The sequence below is a fragment of the Maylandia zebra genome, linkage group LG5, assembly GCF_041146795.1.
Source record: "Maylandia zebra isolate NMK-2024a linkage group LG5, Mzebra_GT3a, whole genome shotgun sequence".
In the NCBI taxonomy this organism is placed as follows: domain Eukaryota; kingdom Metazoa; phylum Chordata; class Actinopteri; order Cichliformes; family Cichlidae; genus Maylandia; species Maylandia zebra.
The window spans coordinates 16,067,703-16,093,294 of NC_135171.1; the positions used below are offsets into that span (position 1 = coordinate 16,067,703).

At 43.7% G+C, this 25,592-nt stretch overlaps 1 protein-coding gene across 1 annotated transcript; it reads right to left on the bottom strand.

The window, feature by feature from the left end:
* Nucleotides 1-1,388: 1,388 nt before the first annotated feature.
* LOC101483923 (RNA-binding protein Musashi homolog 1) lies at nucleotides 1,389-25,312 on the bottom strand. Its single transcript, XM_004545211.5, has 14 exons — nucleotides 25,123-25,312; nucleotides 24,544-24,584; nucleotides 23,677-23,758; nucleotides 23,454-23,538; nucleotides 15,798-15,839; nucleotides 15,244-15,336; nucleotides 8,423-8,471; nucleotides 7,832-7,914; nucleotides 7,551-7,668; nucleotides 6,276-6,356; nucleotides 5,616-5,672; nucleotides 4,389-4,451; nucleotides 4,014-4,168; nucleotides 1,389-3,881 (listed from the first exon to the last, which is right to left on the bottom strand). Exons 1-14 carry the CDS (start codon nucleotides 25,185-25,187, stop codon nucleotides 3,840-3,842), a joined length of 1,056 nt encoding a protein of 351 aa, XP_004545268.3. The 5' UTR covers nucleotides 25,188-25,312; the 3' UTR covers nucleotides 1,389-3,839.
* Between the last annotated feature and the right edge of the window lie 280 nt (nucleotides 25,313-25,592).

The following is a 25,592-nucleotide window of genomic DNA, read 5'->3' on the forward strand; positions in this document are numbered from 1 at the left end:
CCAGAACTCTGACCCTGATAGAAGTGTGAGGGATCAGACTGTTTACCACTGCTGGCAGCCCACACAAACATAGTCACTGCACTGCAAGATGGATTCATGTTCTTAGCACAGCACGACACATGCATGGAACTTCTGATGAAACAATGCACCCTGTTTTTTAGTTTGTCGGGTTAAAGACTGTGAAAATTATGAATATGGGAACAAGTCCTTCAGGCATATTCACTGTATTTGTTTACTCTGTCAACTCTATCCATGCAGTTTTGGTGAAAGTTCTGTTGTTAAATTTGCTACCGAAGGGAAGTCTATGAATACTTCAACCCACCAAAATTGGGAGGACTTTCATAGACTACAGGTAAAAGTGGATGCAGACTTCTTGCAAGACTTCTTGTTGTTTCGTTCAGTACAGGAGTCTTTGTGGTGGGTCAAAATGTAACTTTATTATTCTGCACTTGTAGTTCTATCAAGTGTGACAAGATACCCAACACCACTGGCTGAAATGTAGCCCCAAACCATGACAGAGCCTCCACCGTGCTTGACAGATTTTCATGCCAGTTGTTTTTTCTCTGTTTTCCTTCCTTAAAAATGGCTTCTTGACAGCTTTCCTCCTACTGAGACTATTTCTGATGAGGCTTCAGCTAACAGTAGATCAAGATCTGTATCTCTTAGGTCCTATGTCAGGTCTTGGCTGAATTGTTTTTTAAAGACATGACTTTCAGGTATTATTCATCTGCTGTAGATAGTTCTTTAGGCCACTTCCTTTTTTGTCCTCCACCGCTTTCAACAAATTTTTTACAGACATGCAGCACACCTTGCTGAGATATGCCAAGTTTTCAGATAATAGCGGCTTGGGAATCACGGTGTTGGTGCTAAAATATGTCTATGTCTGTCAATCTATGTTACCTTTGGTATTTTTTATAGAGTCAACTAAAAAATGGGAACGAATTATGTGTTTTTGTGACAGGCTGCTAGTAACAATGTGCCTAAAGATAGGATTCTCTGTCACTCATCACTGGAGTTAGGTGGAGTTTATATGTTGGAATGACTCACAGTCCAGCGTTTAGTAGTTTAAATTAACACAGACCAAAATGTTTTTCGCACCAGGCTGCAAACATGTTTATCCCTACTGTAAGGTTGTGCATTTGATTAAGGGAGCGAATCCAGCCTCAAATAGCCATTCTGTGAACTGCAACTTTTGGCACTCGTGTTTTGGCTTCATTTTTCAGCCTCAGCAGTTGAAGTTTGGCAGTTACATACGCTGACTATTTGTGCCAGTATACCAATTTAAGAGGTGGCATTTGCTCTTAAGATTTCAAACACGCAGGTCAGTTCACATGACTTCAGTGCGCATGTGAACAAATGTTGGGTTAAAAAAAAAAAGGAGTCACAAACACTTTAGAATAATTTATTAGGATTTTCAAATTGAAACTGTCAGGAAAAAAAACAAAGAAAAAAAAGAAGAAAAAAAAAGAAAAGCATTGCTGTAAAGCTTGGCGGGGGACAGCCCAAATCTTAAACTTTAACCGAGCTCATGTAGAGCTACAAACTCCATTCAAAGCATTGGCCCTTTTCCTTACAACAGCACAACAAAAGACATCATTAAAATCAATATACAAGGGGAACAAGATCTCAAAACAGAAAAATATAGTTTCTTTTTTTTCTGAAAATAAGTCTTAATGCCGCAGAATTATCCACTTGTCGTCTGCTATTACCAATAATAGTACTATTTTCATTTGTAAGGTAAAAAATAACTTATTGCTTTATTGTAAGTTAAAAAGTTACAGTGTTGGTGTCCAGCAGTAGTTTGTTTTTTTTTTCTTTTATCATGTCCCAGCCCATCTGACAGAGGAACTACTGGCTGGATCAGGAAGTTTTCTGCTGTGCTGAACATCAAACAGGCTGCAGCAAGAAGGCTGAACAAACAGGCTACTTGTTTTTGCAAAGGTTGAATTTGTTCCAGCTTTTTGACTTTTCCTGCCAGCCAGCGCCGTCTTGTACTGAGGCCCCCGTATCAGAGCCGACTGGGAGCGAGACCCTGTTCCATTTCTGGTTCCCTGCCCAAAACCCTGTCTGTTCACCACCACACTGAGCAGCAACTATATATAAACAGTTATCTGTTGGTTCCAGAGGTGCACAAATTTATTAAAACGAAGTGTGGAATGGGAGAGAGTCAGGGGGGAGAAGAGCAGATGAACCCAAATGGAGCAGGGCAAACGTTCTGTTTTTTTTTTTTCAGTACCAAAGGAAAAAAAGGCAATCAAAACGCTCCTTCGCTGACGAAAGTAGTTCCATATTACACCTTGATGTATGCGCACAAACACTCACTCGCACGCACGCACGCACACACGCAGACGCAATCACATGCACCTTCAATAGTGATAAGAGGAAAGAACATGATCGTGATTTTTCTACAACTGCTTCTCTGAGAATGTCCTTCATTTGTTTGTCACGGTGGAGAACACCGCATAAAAGAATTTTCTTAAAAGAATTAAAATAAACAAAAACATTAAGAAGAGAAACGCGCAAAAAAATATATATATAATATTTTCAAAAATCAGGAAGTGAAGTCAAGTCCCGAATCGCCAGAAACCCCTTATTTCTCCTGTTTTAAAGTTGTTAATCATCCAAAGTCCCATCGTGGTTTCATAAACTGTTTTCCACGAAGACGCAAGAGACAAATTCGCTTATTTTTTTCTCTCTCTTTTTTTTTTTGAAAGACTTAAATCAAACAAACAAAAATATGACCTGGTAACAAACAAACAAAAATGTGTCAACTGAAAAAAAATATGTCAGACAAGCTCCTGGAAGTTTATTCGCCAACAGCTATCCTGGATAGCGTTGCGCTGAAGTGACGCTAGAGTGGACTGCCCCACAGTGTACACATAATGGCGTATGCATACCCATAAAAGTAGTGAGATGACCGCAGAGAGTAGTAAATGACATCCAGTCAAATTGCTGTTAACCCTTTTCCAAACCAACCAATGACATGCCAGCCGGTTCAGTGACCCCTCCCTCCCACACCCATCCCACACCCACCCTACCTCACCCAATGTCTATTTACAATATTTTACAGGAAGACATAAAAACATTGCTTTAAAACCAATTACAGAATAAAATACCTTACAGATTATTATGTCAATATTAATAACAATATTACAAAGGTTTTTTTTTGTTTGTTTTTAGAGACTACCAAAATATACATTTAACTTTTGTTGTTGTTGTTGGTTGGTTTTTTTTTCCCTCCATGTTTCTGTGAGACTCGAGTTAAAAAAAGGACTGTGTTGGATTTGTTCTTCCTTTGTTAAAAACGGCTTTGAGACCCATCTCATCTCGCACAGCTTTCTTTTTTTTGCCTTCTTTCTGCTTCTGTTAACATCAGCACGACAGCTGGGAAGGATTCACGATGGAAGTGAAGTTTAAAATGACGATAATAAAAACTCAAAATAGTTGTCTGTGTCTTTGTCAACGGTGACAAATGTTTCCTCGGAGATTTTTTTTTTTTTTTTTTTTTTTTTTTTGCAGTTTCTTTTTCTCAGCTTCAAAAGGAAAAAAATGGATAACTGAGGGGGGAGAGGGGGTGGGCTCTAGTTATTAGACTACATGATGAGGACAAAAGAGGAGAAAACAGGGAAGTTATGTTGAAGTGAGATTAGTACAGCAGAAACAAGAGTTCTGGATTTAAAAAGATATTCAGTCGGTGGGCGGAGCCATATGGAGCCAGGAGAGCCCGGTAAAGAGCCGGTGGCCGGCCAATCAGGTTGTGCCATCAGTGGGCAGTCAGCATTGTGATTGGCTCATCAGCAGAGGAGACGCCCTCCCATCCCTCGGTGACCTGAGACTTCTCAGTGGTAGCCATTAGTGAAGGCAGTAGCAATCAGAGGACCCTGAGGACACACACATACACACACATAGAGGCAAAGATGAATACACTTCTAGCAGCTTTGTCAACACACGTGTGCATTCATGCATGCATGTAAGTCTGAGTTGGTGGGTGAGGAAGGGAGCATGTGACCTACCCCTATACCATGGCTGAACCCTGTGCTGGGGGCGGGGCTAGCTGCACTGATGTAGCTGCTGACTCCTGAGTCCTGATTGGCTGCAGCGTACAGGTCAGCCATTGGTCCAGGGCTGCTGGTGCCCAGGAAGCCAGCTGTGCGTGAAGGGGTGGAGCCTGAGAGCCAGGAGAGACAAGTCAGTCTTAAACACTGGAGGGTTTTCTCTCTCACACACACACACACACATAGAAACATGCACATGTCTAAAAATATTCCTTTATTTCTCCAACCAGGCCATCACGCACGCGCTCATTGTGAGTAAGGCGAGCATGCAAATTTGTAAACATGCACACACTCCTGCTGTTCACACTCTTTCGCAGACAAACAGGGACATACCTCTAACTACCGCGGCGGCTGCTGCAGCTGCTGCCATTGGTCCGTATGCAGTCAGGGGAATGGCTGAGGATTACACAACAAACAAAACTGTCACACAACACGTATGTCATGATCTACAGCTCAGTGTGGCTGAACAGAGAGCTGACCCAGAGATCTGACATGTCATTTAAATACCACTGGTGTAAGGTTTAATGATCCAACATCCTATAGCATCTGGCTTGATGCATTAAATAAGATACAAAATGATGGCTAAAATCAAAGAGGATGGCGTTTCCAAGTAAAAATGTAAGTACAGCTCAGAGCCACTAGATGTCAGTGTAAAGGCGCAGCTGCTTGTAGATCGGCTGCATGCACAACACATCCAAAGGCTAAAAGTATTTACCGGCAGAGTTAGGAGCAACCTAAAAGCTTTTAGCCCAATATATCATCATATCTTGTCACCTCTGTCAGAAGTAGTCTTCAAAGAAAAATGGAACTCGTTAGATCGTTTAGTGTACATCCATAAATCGCTCCATCAATTTCCTTAACTGCTTATCCAGTTGAAGGTTGATGGGAGGCTGTAGCCCACCCAAGATGAGTTTAGGCAAGACGCATGGTAGACCCGGGGTAGGTCACTGGTCAGTGGGTTCGAAAAGAGAGACAGACAATCACACACTTTTACATTCACACCTATGGCCAATCACAGATTAACCTAACATGCATGTCTTTGGACTGTGGGAGGAGACAGCATGCAAACTCCGCACAGAATCCAGCCGGCCAGGAGGTCTGAGCCAGAAACCTTCTTACTATAACAGTGCTAACCAATACCTGGGGGTTCATATTTTATGGTGCTTAAGGGAAAAAGACATTTTAAGGCGACCTCCACAGTAGCTTCGCAAAAACAACCGATATGTTCACAGAAACTACTTAAAGTTTGATTCTTGAAAAGTCTTACAAGGTCGTTTGCATTACCTTTGAACCCTATTTCTACCTGCTGCTGGATTGCCTCACGTGTACATAGGCGGACTATTTCTTAAATCAAAAATTAAATCTAAATCTGATTTTAAAAGTAAAAGTAAACAGGTTTGTTTTTTGGGTTATGCTGCTTTTGTTTTTGAAGAAGTATCCCAGTGATTCAGGGTTACTGCATTTAGTAAAGATGGTCTTCGTGGTTTAACTTGGGTTTCTGCTGCTAAAGAGCTTCGGGTTTTCTTTTTAGGTTCTCAGAGGGGTTGCGGCAACACTCACCTGCCAGCTCAGGAGGGTGGGATGATGTCAGGAGGGGGGTCCTCTCTAAATGGAATTCTAGAAACAGAGAAGATCCAGAGAGAGAAAAATGTCTTTGTAAATAGTCGCCATCCACCAGCCATACTACAAAGGCACACACGCACACAGAGACAATGTCAACACAGATGCACGAGCACAGAAAGTAAAAACAAAAGAGAACAAAACAAAAAAAGAAAACCTACTGTAAGGACAGGCAGGAAGGTGGGAGCAAAGGAAAAGGAGGGGCGATACGGCCAATTGAATGGGGCTTACATAAGCAGATCAAATAAACAAAGAAGAATATAAGAGGAAGAAGGTCTAATATCACAAATGAAAGGCAAAAAACATCAGTAACTAACATTCGAAACAGAAGACAGTGTTTCAGAAAGTGCAGAGGGTTTAAGTTACAGACAAGAGCACTTTAAAATCACACTTGCTGCAGCTGAAATGAAGGCGGCATGACACGCGAATCTGAGCGCGCACATGAACCTCTAGCCACGTGGCCGTTGCTGTTCATACATGTTTCGCCTCGCACTGTTAAAAACTGTCAGCATGCTGCAGCCTGTAGCCTTTAGCCTTTACTCTGTCCCTGTCTGCAGGCCTAAAGAGAGTCAGTGAGCTGTGTGGCTTATGCAGACGTACCTGGGAACTGGTAGGTGTATCCGGGCGCGATACCAGAGTAACTGCGGCTGGTGTAGGTAGCAGTCTGAAAACCCGGGTAGCCTGTTGGAGAGAGAAAGAGAGAGAGGATTAATTGACTGTATAAAGGAGCATGATGGCGAACTCAGAAAATGAGTTTTAGGGGAGGCTGCTTGGTGTGTGAGCAGAAATCACGATGAGTACACACAGGCAGATCTAGCCATCTGATCTATCCAGGTTTATTTTTGGAACCACCTCAAGAGTGCAGTCATACATTCACCTGCTGCAGTGGCAGTTAGCTAAGCGATCTCCTATAAGCTAATTTCCTCTGCTCTTGTACAACAGAGTGCAGCTACGAAGGAGTTACAGTAAAGATGGCTATTATTAACTACTGAGTGATTTAAGGTCATTTATTTGATTTTGCTTTCCCTCATCCGGGGTTCATTTTAATCAACCTCGGAATATTTCGAAATTTAAGGCGACACTCCGGACACTTGGTGATCCAGGCATACACATTAGCTTAACGTCTGCGGGAAATGGGGTCATTAGAGATGAATTACACATGAGCCAGACCTAGTAGTATGAGTCACTGACATTTACAGGCCCTTACTGAGATTATGTATTACGATCTGAAATTTGCCAGTAGAGGGCATCAAACAACCACAAACTACAGCTGATGTAGCTCTCGGTTTTGATTTCTCAATGAGGATCTCTTCATACTGTATTTTTACTCCAGCGTGTGGAGCCCTTCAGTCCGTGACCTCTAAACATTCGATACATCACAGAGAATAACGTCATTGAAAGCAGGCGTTTAGCTTACGTAGCCTAAATATTTCTGAACGGAGGGTGCACCTACAATATGACATTTCTTAATTTTTAAAGCAGCTCCTTCAGTGTGAATGAGGAAACCTAAGAAATGCGTTCAAATTGCTGAGCTATTCCCAGCTAAATTAATGCACAGAAGACATTTTCAAGGCACTACTGAAATTTGAGTCAATATTGTGATTTGGTTCCTTTTCTGTTATTTCTGATCAGCAACACATACAGAAATATGTCTCGTTTCGGTGTTTTTCCACATTCTAGATGTCTGAGTTTATTCTACTGTTACTTTTTTTGAGTATTTTTAGAATAAGTACAATCTAAAACTAAGCTACACACACACACTTGCATAATCTGTTATTTCTGTCTTCGTAAAGAAAAATGGTGTCAGTCAGTGCTAGCACTTGATTAACAGTGATTTTTTCAGATACTGCATTTGCTGTTTGTTTAATACTTTACCTAACATGCCAATGCCCAGCATAAAAGCGTCCATCCCGTAGGGCATCACCCTGGAACGGCCTCTGGCTGAGCCTGTCGGCGTCATCACCTCCTTGGGCTGGGCTTTCTTGCACTCCACCTGAAGCAAAGAAAACAGGGAGTTAGTAAAAAAAAACTACTGAAATAAAGACACTCAACAGTTACGCCACATGATTCGGTCTGGCAGTTGGGACACTGGGAACAAATCCCTACACCACCGAGTAAACCATGCTCTAAATATTTTTTACAGCTCACGTCCGTACCATTTTGTTGTTGATCTCATGGAAGTGGATCTCACACACTTTCTCAACCACATCTTCATTCTCAAAGGTAACAAAACCAAAACCTGGAAAAGAGCGAGAGAAAAAAACTCTTAAAGAAACCCTTGTAACATTTGAGCAACATTTGAAAGCATGTTGAATTTTCCACCTTTACACGGGCTCTGGATATGAGTGGTTATAATGAGATGGAAGAACGAGCACAGTTATCAGAAAACATGTGATCACTTTAATGTCTCCCTTTTGTAACGTGCAACCCAAAGAGCTGAGGCCAACCTCACAGGTCTTGCTTGTCAATTAAGGTGTTAGCATCATGGAGGAGAGGGGGGATAGGGCGTGGCTAACTCCACCCTGCTCCTTTCTTTCTCCCCCCTTCCCCACTTGTCTTAACTTAGATCCTGACTTTGTATAAACAGAAGTAGGCGAGAGCGAGGAAAGACAACGTTAAGAAAAATTTGTTTGTTTGAATTTTTTTTTAGCTAGATCACCAGAGCTAATGACTCCATCGTGGTCCCACTTAAGCGTATCAACATAATGCGGGCGGGTGCACATTTGAGTATAACTCTGGGTACGCACCTCTATGTCTGTTGGTTGTTTTGTCAAACATGAGCATGGCATCATCGACCTGTGAGAACAAAGCACAGAATAGATGAGCTCGGACATCTTAACACGCGCGCGCGCGTGCACATCATTACACAGCATGGGGTGCCATTGTCCCTCTTTAGCATCGGAGTAAGAGGAGAAAACAGATGGAGAGGGTGGAGGGCAGAGACTTGGGCGGGGTGACAGGTGACAAAGGAGAGAAGAAAAAAAGAATGGAAGGGTGAGAGGGGAAGAGAGCGACGGGGAAAACAGGGGGAAAGAGGGCGCCGTGTAAAAAAATAAAATGAAATGCAATATATCAGCGGTAAAAAAGAGGCGCTGAATGTTTCCCATTCTTCGCTCTGCCTCCATCCTTCACCCAAGTTCTTACAAACTCTGTCCCGCTCTCGCCCTTCTTTTGCTTTCGTTTGTTCACCCTCGCTGTCTTTCTTTCCCTCTCTGCAAAGTTTACCATTCCCATGGAGACCATGCAAAGAATTTCAATTAGAAGAATTCACCCCCCCCCCCCCCCCCCCCCCACAAGCACATAGACCCACTCCAGCTCATTTCAATGGCTGGAGAGAAAAGAAGAAGGGCTGATAAATAATGCTGTGATGAATAACAGCAATAAGAAGATTGAAAAAAGTTAAAAGTCTTGATGGCAGGTAGGAAGCCTGCCAGTGAGCATTCTGGATTATAGAGTAGAGAACGAAGTGAGCTGAGGTTTTTGTCAACACGCTCTCCTTTTATTCTACTTCTCCCTCCACTTTCCTTTTTGCACTCACTCCACTGCCCTATTCATATTCCACCTCCTCCCCCCCTTTTTTTTTTTATCCCATTCCCTCCCTCCCTGCTTCGTCCTTCACTGGCAGGAAAGTTAGCAGCTTCTGACGGCATAAGGAGACGCACGGAGAAGCCAAGGCCTGGGATCAAGGTGGAAGTAAAAACTTTCACATTTTCAGTCTTTAGCAGCAAAACAACAGAGACACATGAGCGTGACTGCATGGACAGCTTCAACATTATATCATGATTATTTCAAGAAAACAACAATATATTTAAAAAGAAGACTGAACGTCGTATCGACGCTCGCAGCTTGCAGGCGGCAGCATTTGTAAGTGTAAGTAAATGAAGAGCATTTACCAACCTTCTTTTCCAATGAGCTGCTGTCACTAATGATACACTTCCTAATTACAAGTGTGAATCTATTGAAACAAGGTGCCAGCAGCAGCTGCAGGAGCGTTACAGTGCAATGGTAGTGAGTGACACAGCAGTATATACAGTGACACAGCAGAAATTCAAACGTGAGCACAAAACTAGCCCAGGTTGTGCTTTCCCTGGGACATTTAAGTAAAACTATAAAATAACTGCGTCGTGCTTTAGTTTAACAGTAACTACAGTAACTTAACCTTGCAACTTGTCAGCAGCCTGCACAGTATTGTCACACAATAAAGATGAAAGTGTTTTCTACCTGTTGTTTCTCAGGGTCGAGCTTTCTAATCAGCTGCTTAAAGCCCTGCTCTAACACCGTGTAACCGCATCAGTAATTTCCATCCGCCGTTCGCTCTTCCTGTCATATGGAGAGTGCTCTAGCATGCTCGGTTGAGTCATTTGTTTACTGTTGGGTCCCACATCACGGGCTGCTAGTATCTCCTGCTTCATAGCCTGCTTTGTACTCAAGGGTGTGTTTTTGCCATGTTTGTTATTTCCACCTTTAGTGGGTCAAATTTTCTCACATTTTTTCAAAGTACCGTGCTTTGCTTGGAGGGTGCTGCAGCAGCTGCTTTTCTAGCTACCGCTCTTGCTGTCAGACATGCCTGGGCCTGTCTCCTTGCTGCTTGCACTGGGGACAATATGGCGTTGCTGTAGCATGTATGATATCGCGATATGATGTTTTTATATCAGTAAAAATAACCATATTATCGGGACGATGATATAATATGCCAAAGCCCTACCACATGGCTATTTTCATTAGGCAGCGCGTGCTGAAACCCAAACCAGTGTAACCTGAGTGCCTGAGGCCTCTGGGTAGGCAGGTCATTTGATTTCTAAAACGTATCTCAGATGAAAAACACACATGCACGCCTTCTCGTCTGATTGAGATCAAGCCTGTGCAAGTGTTTGCACCAACGAAAGTGAAAAATGATATATGCAAAGAGGATCAAGGTTGCGTCTACAGCCCTCCTCACTCTCATCCTTGTTAACATATAGCATGGGACACACACACGCAAACACACACAGAGCTCCCCCCTGTGCTCGTCTTGCTGTCCTTCATTCAGTTTTTATCCTGCAACCCCCTCCTCCTCCTCCCTTCCCCTCTCCTTTCCTCTCCCCCTCATGTCTTCCAGCCTTCCAGTCATCCAGACTCAATGACACAGCAGAGAGCCAGGGAAGAGGACAGCAAGTAGACAGCTGCAGGCCAACATGTTATCATAAGAGTAGAGTTACACTCACAGCTAGTCCTCCTGTTAGCATTAGCAACATCTATTCTGGAAGAGATTAGCAAACCCTGCCAGCCAGAGGAGATTTTAAGTATTGGAAACAGAAAAAAAATTACAGATAATAAGCAGTATAGTAGTGCAAACATGGTTCTGCTAATTGTCCTCCATGAGAACAGAAAGATCTGCAGACTGTGGCCACACACCAGCCCCCCTCGCCTTTGCCAAAACCAATAAGGAGAAGATCTCACGATGTCCACTGCCCAGGGTGCTGTAAGACAATCTGATTGGATAGCTGTGAGTTCTGAGATTGACTTAGCAGCAGCTCTATCGCTAACTACTCAGCATGCATGCAGAGCCGAAGTAAACTTAAGGTCATATTCTCATAGTTCTGACATTCTCAGATGTACAGAGAACGAGGGTCAGCCGAGATCTCGAGCTGCTTCCCGAGAGCGGCATTAAAAATAACCGCTTTTTAGTGAAGCGTACCGCTATTGTACTGAAGAACAAGTGTTTGCTGACAAGTCCATTACACTTTTCTGCCAGATTATGAAAGGTGGCATTCACATTTTTTTCCCCGCCGTCTCCTCACATCTCCCTCCCTCGTTTCATTCTCGCTCGCTCTCTCCGGCCATCTCTCTCTAAACAGGCCAGCAGACAAAGTGTTCAGTCAAGCCTTCTAATCGCCAGCTCACATGGGTGAGTGGAGTCCCAACTTTTCCCGTCTGCCCTGTCCATGCTGCTTTTTTCATCCTATCCGCTCCTTCGTTTGCTTGCTAACCTACTCTCTGGGTTTACTCAAAAATGAAGATTTGAAATCATCGGGCTTTTCGTGTAGGATACAGAGAGGCAGGGTAAACAGGCATGAAAACAGAGATTTCCTTTGGATTAAACCTAATTGATTGTACGCCCAAAATGCCTGAAATGCTAATGCCTGAAATGTTAAACACACTTCTGTGTGTGGACAGATCTTATATTCAGCTTTGGCCAAAAAAAAAAAAAAAAAAGAGCCACATGAGCTTGAGGGAAATTACAAGACCCTCATTTCCGACTTCTAATCGAAACATGGCTGCTGCAGTCTCATTGGCCTGGGAACATTTAGCAAGAGGCCCTCAGATTTTTTCAACTAGGAAATCACATGTAAACAAAAGCCTCTGACTCCTCAGGTTGGCCCAGAACACCTGACGCGTCAACAACCGAGCAGCCACCCTAGTCCAAGTAGTGAAGTTTATCTAGGTGTTCTTAGAGGCTTGCTAAAAAACAACAACTTCGGCACATATCAAAGACTTGCATAAGATGCAGAGTGCATTCTGTGTTTTCCTTGCAAGGCGGTACCACAGTATGAAAATAAACAGGACACTGAGTCCTGCTCCAACCAAACCTGCACCTTGTAACCAGGCTCAGATAATAAACAAGAAATACCTCCCGCTCAGCAGGAATGCACTGTGGGATCGCCGCTATCCACGATACAGCTTTGGTCTCACGTGTCCAAACAGTCCAAATATTCCCTCATCCTGCGGAGGGAGTGTTGTCTTAGATATGAGTGTCTGTAATCACCGGGGAGAAATGATTCGGCACACAGACTGCAAACAGCCATTTTAAGCGAGTGCACCGAGGAGAAACGTGTCACATGTCACAACAGCCACCTGAATCTGTGCCACGGGTCACACGCTCGCAAATCCAGGTCTTCCGTGAGCACGCGGGCCGGAATTAAACGGCGTTCTTTAAATTTGAACCAGTACCTGAAATACAGTAATACCTCAAGCATGAGTCAGAGGCCAACTGAGAGAAAACACAGGCAGACACGAGGCAGAAGGAGCTTCGTGCTGTTAATTTCTTCCAACCCATTAGGCCCACATCCTGAAGCAATGCTCATTTTCAGACTGTCCTGCTCACCAACGGCGGCAGAGGCGCACACTTAATGTTTGTGACAACTGGATCGCCGGCTGTGAGCCTCGCTCTCCGTCTGCATGGGCACAAATGCATGCAAGCTCGCATCCACGACGATGCCACTGTCACACTTTCACGAGCACGCCCGTCTTTCCATTCATGCAAATACACACTTCTCGCACATTTTTTTTAAAGGAAACGCACAAAAAAAGCACTGGATTATAGCGGGACAATGGGCGAAGGCAGGTCACCACGGCAACAAGCTGAGAGCGACTAGAGCAGGGTGTGTGTTTGTGTGTGTGAGATGGGAGGGTGTCTGAAGTACTGATTTTGGGTAAGGTGGGGGGGCTGTTACAGGAGCAGCTGTTGCATTTGATTAGTTAATACTGAAAAGGCTGATCTCCATTCGCGCACACAGTAGTTTGCTAAAAACTAACCCAACATGCCACGCTTTATGGATAATTTAACACACTTATTTCTCATCAGATTGGTCCTTTTTCCCCCCCTTTAATAATCACTTTTGCCCCTCACTACTATCTCAGCATTCCTCCTTCCCTCTGCCCTTCAACCTTTTTCTGAGTTCCCCTCCCACTCTCTCTCCACGGGGGGTTTCTTCTTCCCTTTCAGTCCCCTGCCATCTCCCTCTCCCTCTTCCCCTCCTGCTTTTTTTTTTTTAACCTCCCTCTACCCCCGGCCACTCATCTGTCTCCACAGCATGTGTTTGCCTTTCACCAAATTTCTTTCAAAAGAGCTAAGCAGGCCAAATGCAGAAGCCAGAAATGCTAATATGTGATCAGAAAAGAGCAAAAACAGCCAACAACAGAGATAAACTAACAAACTAAGTCATGCTAAAGCTGACGGAGCAGAACCACCGATGACCACACAGCATTTTCTTTGTTTCCCCTCTTTGATATTTGCACTCTTTAGAGAAACCCACTCTGAGGACTTCTGAAGAAGCTAGCTAAGGTTAAAAGGATGTATAACAGCGCAGCATTTGTTTCTTTCACTTTCACTGCGTGCCTTCGTTTCACTTTTTCTCCTAAAATAGGTCTGCTTTCTCTTTTTAAGGTGTCTCGACTTGAACCGAAAAACGGACATGCTTAAAACAAAAGCCATAAAAGTTTTTTTTTTCTCTGTGGAAAAAAAACGTTTAAAAGGAAAGTTAAAAAAAACTTTTAGCTGGACAGAGTCAGTAGATGAATATAATCTATCAAAGGCATGCAGTCCATTAGAGCAGCCAAGCCCAACCAGAGGTACCCCAGGGTGTGCTTATGCAGCTACCAGAAGGTACACGGACAGATTGCGGGCAAGCTGAAGTAATTTGATACAATTTTTATCAAGTAATTTGATCAAAGTACTGTAACACCTGAACACAACAATTCCCCACTTATAGTGTGAAAACTTGTTAGAAGCCAACAGTAAGCTTGAAAACCACTGAAAAATGATTCACTTCAAAAATAACTGATTGAAATGTTTCTGTACTTTATTAAATTGTGAACTAAAAGTAGATGAAACACCTTAACGCTCATAAATTGTAAAAAGTTTAAAGTGTTGGCTAATGGAATGGAATTGTTAGGCTAATCGAAAAGCTAATTCTTCCTTAAAACTAAGAGAGGAGCTGCAAGCAGCCAAATGCTGACAAAATATTAGCATCCACCTTAAGAAATCTGGGTTAAAAGTAGAAGATGTAAACACCACACACCCACACGATACAATACTATCACAATATCTCACTCATGATAAGATATTAAGCTTTTGTAGTAACATATATTGTGATTTATCACCCTTTTTTCAACTACAAATTATGTCCTCAAGATAGCCAATATCTGTTTTATCCAATAAGATAAAGTTATCTCACTTCAGTTATTAATGTCAAGCACACCAACACCGTCACTTAAACCTGCCACAAATGTTGCCATAAGTCATAATGTTGCAGTTATATACAATCTGTTTCTGATAAAACAGCAATAAACTGTGATAAATTTTTAAAAAAATCACATATCGTCTGCTGCCTGCACACACTTAACCATTACATTTGTGCTCAGCAGCCATCCTGTTCTGCAGAATACAAACAGCTGGCAGCCAGTTGAGTCGACGCAATCTGTCTGTATTTATAAATTAAATAGCAATTATCTGCAAATGTCTAAAAACCTCTCTGAGAGTGATTCCAGTCAGTCCCAGTCAGAGTGCAACTGCTTGCAAAAAGGTCGCCCCCTATTATCAGGTGAGATGATAATGATTTATTAAAAAATTGATATTTGTTGTCCCTTTATTGATACAATATAGCTTTGCAACATATCTATCTATCAACTGCCACTTAAAAACCACTAAAATGCTCATATATCTAATATGATGGGTATTATCTGTGAAGGGTAAGTCAAGGTCAGACCAAGGTTGAGCAGCAGCAGTCCAGCTGAAAGACAGCTTTTCAGAGTGAAGGCTTAAGCATGATGGTTGCAAGTATTTAGTAGGTTTGTGCATTTTTTTTACCTTTCCAAACTGGTCAAAATATTGCTTCACATCTTCGATGGTGGTATTGACTGACAGTCCTCCGACAAAGATCTTCTTTGTCCTGGTCACCAGCTAACAGCGCAGAAGGAAAAGAAGAAGAAGGTATCTTTTATCACTAATAACATTAGGTCTGTGCTAGCTGCCTGCGATAAAGACACTTTGTGTTGGTTGGCGTTTGTCTAATCTCAAAGGTTGCTTAAAGCTCTTCTTGGAATTCAGACTAATTGATGTCAATTTAAGGCCTCTGAGGCGTGTGCATGCGAGCAGCATGTGTGCAGGTGAATAATCGGCGCAAGCATCCATTTAGGTGTGAGCCAGAAAATGCATGTGTGTGCGTGTGTGCACGTATACAGGCGGCAGTGCAGGAGCCTGTGTACACAGGGTCATGGTGTCAGGCTGGACAAGTGGATTGTAGCTCCAATTAGATCATGTGCCTGAGTCTAATCCCAGCCAACCAGGGCTCCCTTATTAGGGGTGACACATGACATCATCTCCACTCCTCCTTGCTGTTAACTCCTTCAGGGTGCACTCACCTTGGGCTGAGCCCGGCGGGGAAACGCCACCTTTGGGTCGATCTGTAGGGAAAAGATGAGTCATGATGAGTTTTTGTTGTCGTTTTTTAAGTGATAAATCAATACATTTGATTTGTTTATAAAAAATATATATATAGATATCAATGCTGTACTCTTTCTGTTGTAACAGAAACAGGCAGCAAATGCATAAATAATCTACGACTGGTCATCAGGAAACATATAATCAACTACATTTGCCAAAAAGACATTTACAAGCTGCACACCTTCTACACGTTACTACATGTTCTGCTCCGTACTATTATGTTTGGGGTCAATTAGACCACAGAGATGTCTAATTCACACTCTGTTCCAATAACAGACTTATTAAGGATTTGGGAGCAGTAAGGCTACAAAGGAAGTACCATCATACTAATAACAGACACGGCATAAGCAAGTTTGGATCGCTGGCAACCATAAACACAAGTTATCCAGCCTCAAACGTGTCATTGAATGGTTGGGGGACTGGAAATGCACATAATATATATATAGGAAAGCGATATTAAAATATATCTGACATTTGATTTTTTTTTTTCCCAGCAATGATACCGAATCTCTACCTGCTCTGGTTTTGTTGCTCAAAAGTTCCTGTTCAAAAAACCGCTGCGCACGTCAATGAATTATCACCCTGTTAACTAACTAGAATTTGTTACAACACAGAGCCTCTAAGTCTGGACTACAGGTCCAGAAATAGATCGTATGCTAATCCGCGAATATGTATAGTAGACCCTTGTTTATGCAAGCCCCCGAAAATCCAAACACGGCAGCTAAACAAACACGCATAGTTAACAAAATACACAGTGAGACAGGAATATGTACTTTCTCTGAATTGTGTGTTGAGACACAACTAAATGCATCTTCGCCACAAACTACACAGAGCGGGGCAGTCTTGAATCCAAAATGAGCATCTAAGATTCTGAATATATCACACATAGATTTTTTTTTTTCTAAATCTCACAAATCCTGACAAGCTCCATTTTGGATTAGCTCGATTTGACTGTATCCATATTCCTCCCCACTGGAATGTCTCAGCATTGGTCAAGGTTACAGATAAAATTAGAAGTAAATGAGCTTTGAATGAGCTGGCCTTTAATAATGCTAAATATGCAAAGCTCGGCCTGGCATTTTAAATTTGTGCGGAATCTCGTGTTATTCTCACTCAAACCGACGAGTGAGATGATTTTTAGGTCACAGGACCTTGTAGTGTATTATGGTCTTAGAGTTTCATCTTTGTTCTAATAATTGGATGTGTGAAGCGAAACCCCTCGTGTCTCCCACAGCCGCTATCAGAGGTATTGAATTGATATTGGCAGTAAAAAGTGCCCTGTGAAATAGCTTAAAATAATTAGTTCTAATGTGAACAATACGCACGACACAAAGGAGGGTTCGTTCAATATTCAAACAATCCTTTCATCTCGCCCCTGTGATAATTCCCTGCTTCTGATGACAAATCTACTGACACATATATCCTTCGAGGACCTTTAAGTGCTTCACATTTGCCGCCGCTTCGAGAGCACAGCGCTGTGTAACTAAGATGCAGCTGCAGCGTCCTTGGAAGGGATTGCAGAGGGACTTTACACCTTAAAGTGGGACACAAAGATGAGAAGAGCCATGTCACCTCCAGCTGGTCAGCGCACAAAGACTAAGGTGACAAGGACGCACGAAGCCACCAGCGACTATCCGCTACAACCGAGCGCGCTCACAAACAGTGACAACACAGCATTTCTGTGTCAGTGTGGACCAAATGTGACATTACAGTGTTACAGATGTGTGCGTTTGCCCGCTACATGATTCAGCTTTTTTAGCCATTTTTATTTAAATGTGTCACAAATAATACTGACTTATAAACTGAACATCGGGTCACTGCCATGATCAAGCACGATGAACATGAGTAAGAGAATTCATTTTACTCACACCGCGCATTCACACCCAGCATGGCAGCATTTGACCTTGTTCAATAAAAATGTTTTTAAAATAATTAAACATCTTTTTTGTGGAGTCTATGTTTGAAATGTATTTAATGAGAGAAGATATGTATAAACTTAGAGTTAATATCAAAGCTTTTCTTCACATCATTCCAGCCCAAATACTGCAAACTCAGATGCATCAATTTCTACACACTAGTTTCACTGTTTACTAAAAACAATAGAGTTATAGTACAACTGTACTACTGGAAAGAAACTCATTTATATTACAGCGCAATATAATTATCACAATTAAACAACTCCAAGCGTCTGTAACATCCTAATGACATCACCGGTTGGCGTACGTGGGCAAAATGTCCGTTGTTCCTCTTGGCACTGAAGTGCTGAGAGGTCACTGCCTTGGGCTTTCTGTTCAGCCCACCTGCCTTGTACTGTTTTAACACGACAAGAGGGCAGGAGCTGCCTTGAGGCGATCATGTGGCAGAGCATGAGCTGAGAATGACAGCGGTCAGACATCTAACACGAGCCACATTGTCCATTGTTATCACCATTGTAAACACACGAAGAAAAAAAACATCAGTTTCTATAAGCTAGTTGTAAACAAGCACTAATGTCCAAGTCTTTTTTTTTATTCATCCAGCAGCATGTTGATTAGTTAAGTTTTCTCGGAAACCGCCTTTCTTTTAAGAAGTGTGAAATCAGTATGTTTGCATGACTCAATTCAATTCAACTGTATTTACATAGCACCAAATCACCATTACAGTCATCTCAAATTACTTTATGATGTAAAATAATAGAGAGAAATCGCCAAGAGGACCCTCGCACCTATGAGCAAGCACTTGTTGACAGTGGGAAGGAAAAACTCCCCTTTAACAGGAAGAAGCCTCCAGCAGAACCAGGCTCTAGAAGGGGCAATTATCTGACGCGACCAATTGGGGGTGAGGGGTTGAAGACGGGACACAAATTATGATTTTTTATGGGCTAATTAAATACCTAAGAAATCAAGATATGTGATCACACTGATGTAGCAGTCTTGCTAATAAATTTTAGGATCAGATTACCCATCATACTTCACATTTTTACAAATTAACAATATTGTTACAGCTAGTAAATTATCAGAAGCTCTTCAAAATACTGAAGGTTACCAGCTAGGCTACGTTAGGCCTAATGTAATATCTGTAGCAGTGCTACTACAGCTACTGTCATGCCATGCTGTTAAAAAAAATCGTTCCACTTCAGTGAAGTAACAGAATATATCTAACATGTAATTTCTACATCTGGCAGTACTCAGAGGGAGGCAATAATAAAAATGAAAACTAAAGCATCTATCAGAGTGGCGGATTAGCCTCAAGGAAGACAGATAGGCCACAAAGCAAAAAGTGAAATGACTTAGCCAGGTCACTGTTTGCAACACTCAGAAATAGCTCATCGGTGGCTTGACATTTGAAAAGAAGCTCGGCCACGTAGCGTTCCCAATCATACTGGTGAAAGCGTAACTACTCAAGAAAAATGTGAAAACCTTTCTAGAAAGAAAAAAAAAGGTGCTTTTCCCAGACTTGACAGACAAGAGTTATAACTGAGTGTTCATGAACTGGTCTAACATCCTGCTTCATGACATCCAACCTCCGCTCATTCTAAGCAGCATAGTGACAGCAGAGCCTGCAGTATGATTTTAGTGGTTTTAGCTTTTAAGACTACTCTAATCTACGACCAATAGTCACCTCGCAGGGCGCGGCGTGTCCACCAGTGTTACAAACTGGAAAACAAAAATCAAAGCATAAATAAATTTTGAAAAAAATTTTAAAAAATGCCAAACCAGTAGATGCGTACGTGTAAAGGTGAGAGAGCACAGAGAGAAAGAGAAGGCATTCATTTGGAAAACAGAGTCAGCCCATGAGAAAGCGGGCCTGTCCAGTGTGGTGGTGCAGTGGGGCAGTCCCAGCAGGCAGCCCCTCTGATTTCATTAATTAACAGGACAAAGAGTACAAAACAGATGGGCCCGTAGAGGAACTGGGGCTCCCGTGCTACCCCCACAGGCACACATACATATACACTTACACACACACATTCACAAGCACCCAAACAATGCAGCGAGAGTGGAAACGCTAACACGAGGATACAAAGTGACATACGTGCAAAGTTCATAGGTGAAAACACAAGCATATACACACAGACATTCAAGCTCTGATGCACTGGCCGAGTTTCCAAGACATTCTCGCAAGAAAAGGGCAACCACGTTGATAAAAAGACACCACGGGCTACCGTCATTATGACAAAATAATCAATATGAGCTTAACAAAAGCTATAAACACCCAAGGACACGAAAGGGGCTGACATGTCAATACATGCACACAGTGTAAGAGGGAGACTTGGTTTGGGCTCAGGCCAGCCGGGTCAATCTGCACAGCTGAAGAATGGCACAGTAATTAGTTAACGAAGCTCACTAATGAGGTCCTCCAACCTAACCCCGTCCCTACCGCTTGTAACCCTCTATGTGAGCGCCTAACCCGTGTGGCTGCTGTGCTCGGTTGTGTTTACTGTTGGGGTGGGGGTTTGTGTACATTTAACATGACAAGAGAGCTCTCTCGCTCCACCTTCAGAGCTGCTCCAAGCTTTATCCCGGATCTGATGTCGTGCACGGACCTCAGGAGCCCAATCCAGTTTGTTTCATTCAATCCGATTAGTTGCTTTACAGATCCATACTAATTACAGCACAGTGCCTTCCCTTCTCTCCTATTCTTCACCTTCTCCATCCCCCTTCTCCTTGTTTCGTGCACGTCAGCATTAACAGCTAATCTTCCAATCAGGAGCGAGCAGCCCATCCTGGCATTTAAACTCTCCACTAACCAGGTGTTAGACCACTAGCAACTGCAGACTATGGGGCCTGTGGCCCACAGTGGCTGCTGCTAACATATGTCATGGGCTACAGATGAAAGCGGCTATATTAGCACAATGCTGACGACTTCTTTAGCCTCGCAGACAAGTCGCGCTAAAAGCAGCAATTTCCACCTACTATATAAAACACCTTGAAAAGGACATTCCAGCTTACTTGCGCTAAAAACAAATCACATAAAATAAAAATAATCAGTGTGTTTCTTATCTGTCTGTGCCTTCTATTAAAAATGTTTTCAGTAACCTGTATTCAGCACTACACTGGCCTTTTTAGGGGGTCGTTTTGAGAGACAGAGTTCCCTGTGAAGAAATAGCAAATGCCAAATAATCACACTAATCACCAAAAACCATAATTCACCACAATTTTTTAAAAATCTGAAATCACCGCACAGAGGGAGCGAGAAGTGGTCTCTTTTCAGAGAATATCTGGCCTCGTCTTTTACTTCTTCCCGTAACCGGTTCCAGTGAAGCATTTTCTCCAAGAAAACAAATACCAGTTGTGCCCTTCTTCTCCGGCCAGGGAAATACAGCAGCACACCAATGCCCCGAGGCCACACTCTGCCCCCGACAGGAAATCTAACCTCGAACCAAAACAACAACCTCGACAGACCCTCTCACTGAACACAACAGACAGCCTTATTGCATTATAACTGAACAATTACAACAGTTCACTTCATATTTTAACCTGTGACTTTCATTTTCCGAGGGCAGCTAGCACGATGTAACAGGACTGTAAATGTTTAATACCGCTTCTAACCAAGCAGCGTGGACCTTGCACCGGTTAGTTTGCACCTGACTTCTCACCCTGTGCATTTTCTCCTTTTCACATCGCCCGTCCCCGCTTCATGCCTTTCACATATTTTCTCGCAAACCAAAGCTCAGCATAACAAGGCATACACATCACAGCATCAAATATTCTTCCTCGTGCCTGTGAGGAATGCCTCTTTCACGTCTCAGGCTGATCAAACAATACTGTGGAGAGGGAGACTCCAGGTGTGATGCAAAAACGTTCTCTCAAATATGTTTTGTGTAGCGTTTCGAGAATTAAGCTACAAGCAAGGCAAGAAAAAAGAAAATACATCCCAATTTGGCAAATATGAGATTTGCAACAAATAAATTCTGGGCTCAAATTTCCAAAAATGGAACAACAAAATGGCAACCATACCCCCCATTTAAAACGCCTTGTTGGATAAATGGTACCATGGCACGCTTCCCCCCGCAGACTGCTGCCACAACAACCTGAGCAACCCAGCCTTGCATTTGAGTCATTAACATTATTATTGTTTAGCCTTATGCCGTATTTTGGTTTATAATAGGGCAACGCCTAACCCCACCAGTGGCCTGCCAAGCTGAGCTACCAGAGGCGTCCAAAACCAGCGTTCACATCCCACACACACACAAATACAGAGGGTCTGGCTCTCAAAGGCTCTGGCAGCACCTAGTTTTAAGAGGTAACATGACTCACTGAGTAATATTTTGCAGCTTCTTAGAACCTACTTCCAAGCAAGGTGAAAAAGGAATAATAAAAAAATATATATGGAGAGATTACCAGCAGCAGCGCTCATTTTGTAATAAATATCAGGACCTCCAGCGGTGGTGCTTGAAGGTCTGATTATTTCACCAAACTGCATCTTTAAACTTTCTAAATTATGAAGAGTCTCACTTAAAAAAACAAACATGATATCATAATCTTGCGTACTTATAAATGCCCGACAAAACTTGACACCATCTTTGTGCCACCCAATCAACCAAACCTTAAGTCAATGCAAAATAGCTGAGAAGTTGTTATGGAGACATAAATCCCACTGGGCTGTGCAGTTACAGCACCGTCTCCTGAGGCTGGCGTCACCCCCAGCAACAGGCCTGCTCCAACAAACTAACCAACTCTACCTTTCCTCTGCCCCTGGGCCCTGCTGACTTTCTGTGCCACCGATTTTCACTCTCAAATGATCCTATTGTGTGTGTGGTTAGGAAAGACAACAAGCTGACAAAGACACACCCAGTCCCCAATCCTACAACCAATCTGCATTACCAAGACAGAGGCATTCACACTTTAATAGATATTCAAATGTGGGCCTCGGATTCTCACCAAAACAAACCAAAGAGATTCGCACTCGTGCCCAAGTCACTGTCTCTCGCAAAAATATGGATTACCTGAACACAAGGGTGCTGCCTGTCCTCTGGTTTGGTGAGTGGTTTGTGAAATTTGCCCACATTTGTTTTTTCATGTTTAAGCAGTGTAGGAGGGGGAAATCACAGAGACACACACTCACAAATCTCGGAGTTACATCACTATTTAAATTCAGCTGCTCTGACCCCACAGTCTTCCTTCTCCCTGCCATCAGTTTTGGAATCCACTCCCACAATTCTTGCCACCCCCCAAAAACTCTGAGAGCTGCCACTAAAAAAAACTTATCACTTGCTATTTCCTATGAAAAAAAGAAGAAGGGGAAAAACTTGTGAACTCTCTACTGTGCATAAAAACCTGTGAGGGTTTTTGCAAAGGGGCTCCCACCCCATTCAGGTCCCCAGGTAACCATGGCAATGAAGACCAAGAAAGAACGCTTTCATGTTGGCGCCCTGAACCAGGATTTGGAGGGGGAAATGAGCAAAAGAGGAGAGGAGGAGGAGGGGTGTGGGCTCCAAAATGCACTCCTCAACTTTACAAGCCATAGGGTTGGAGGTAAAATGCACCGAGAGAGAGAAGGGGTGGGGGGTGGGGGGGAAGAAACAGGCTACACACTCCCAGAGTAAGAAAAGTTGCCCAAGTTGTACCATCCACTTCAAAAGTTTAAGAACTCACCGTTTTAGAATCCAGCTCGTGTCTGTTTTGTGCCAAAACCTTTTCCACACCGGCTTGTTCTGTGTATGTTACAAAGCCGAACCCTCTGTAAAACGCGGGGGGGAGAAAGCACACGCAAGTGACAAAATCAGAATGCAAACTCACGACAGCTCTCATGGAAAAGCATGGAAGAGCATGAGGCATCCGGTGATAGGACGGCGGAGCGCACACGCCTCCTTCTTACCTCGACCGCTTGGTAACGGGATCCCGCATCACCATGCACTCCTTCACCTCGCCGAATTTGCAGAAGTACTCCTTCAAGCCCTCTGCAAAGACACCGGGGAGACACTGTTAAAGGGGAAGGGAATGAGAGAAGGACTTCTCTCTAAACAGGGCCCTGGTGTGCTGTGCAGTGGCTGAAGCGAGACAATGGGGGTCGGGCGGACCACGTTGTGTTTGTGTGCGTGTGTCCTGCCGAGGTTTATACACCGGGCTCTCTTTGGCCATTCAGCACAACCAGCCCCATTAGGCCCTGCGGACCACAAACAAAGCTACACACTTGGTGACGCTCGCTGTTTTGACACAGCAGCAGCAGAAGCAGCAGCAGTGGAGATAATAACACGGGCCGTCGCAACAAGACTAAACTGTGCCCGTGCGTCAGCCTGCGCTCACGGCTCTTCGAATAAATGAATGAATTGAGCGGAGTGCTACCAATAAGGAAAACAACAACACTAGCGTGGCCCATGATGACGAGCCCAACTTCCAGCTTTAACGCTGATTAATCGATCACTTTAGTGTTTTTTTCCTTTTTTTCTACTCTGAATGCCCTCCTCGGGTTATTAAGAGTGTAACGAGTGCACAGGAAAGGAAGGCAGACAAGTCGTCGTGTGCGCACGATTAATCTCCTGCGTCTCCCGACTCTAAACCTAGAGCTTGATCCTTAATGAATAGGAGGCTTTGATTTGAACTGTTCACCGCGTTTCTCCTTAAAACTTCAAGAAGCCTCGCAGGTTATCGCCACAGCTATTATTAGAGCAAACGTTATATTTAAAAAGGAGTAAACAGGAGGCTTTCATCCAGACTTATTAAAGTAGCGTGCGGGACAGCTCACCTTGTGTTGTCTGCCAACTCAGACCCCCGATGAACATTTTGCTGAATGAGAGAAACAGAAGCTGTAAGTCACAGATTTTTTTCTCAAAGCGTCTTTTAAGCACAACACATGCACATTCGTGGAGTGAAGGGGGGGATCTGGAGGATCTGTGCGTAATATAGCATCAATAAAGTAAGAAGAAAGCATCGGCCATGTTGCGAAGTCACCAATCGGCCAGTCGGGCCGTTATAATCCCCTAGAGGAGGAGGAGGAGGAAAAAAAGGAGAGGATTTTCCAGATGATGGAAGAGAAGTTACAATGTGGCCTTCTGGTGGAAAAGCGAGAAAAATAAACAAACAAGAGGAGGGGAGGGAGAGAGAAATAACAGGCGGAAAGCAAGCGGTGCGTCTGCGTCTCCTCCGCTGAGTCTATCCATCCCACACATAGAGAGAGAGACACACACACATAACACACACAGCGTGCTTGTCTTTTGTCTCGGCGCGGCTTCGCTCCCCGCACTGAACTCAACTTAAGTCCAAGGTGAACTCAAACCGGGCCGAGAGGCGAGCGAAACACGGGCGCACGGACTCGGGCTGTTACCAGGGGTCGTGGGGGGAGTTGTCCGTGCCGGAGGACAGGCTGCTCTGGCTCCCTTCCGTATCCATTCTGCTCTCCGCTGGTATATTCCCGCACTGTGAGGCGAGGAGAGGCAGTGAAGCTCCACTGCTGCTGCTGCTGCTGCTGCTCCAGACTCAGGGGCGGGCAAGCACGATGGGAGGAGGGGAGGAGGAGGAGGGGTCGGGGAGAGGGGAAGGGGGGAGGGGGCAGCAGAGGTGGGGGTGGGGTGGTTTAAAAAAGAAAAAAAGAGGAGGGGTGAGCGAGGAAGCGCACAGATGCATATACGCTCACAGACAGACTCCGCCTCTACCTCCTTTTCCCGTAGCCTACCCGGGGCCTCGGACCTCCCCTCCTGCGCGCATTGCCTGCCTTTTATTCATGCTGCCAGTGGCGCTCTCTGTGTAGTGTTTCCCCGCCGTTCTCGTCATTGGTTGAATCACAACAGCGTGGCC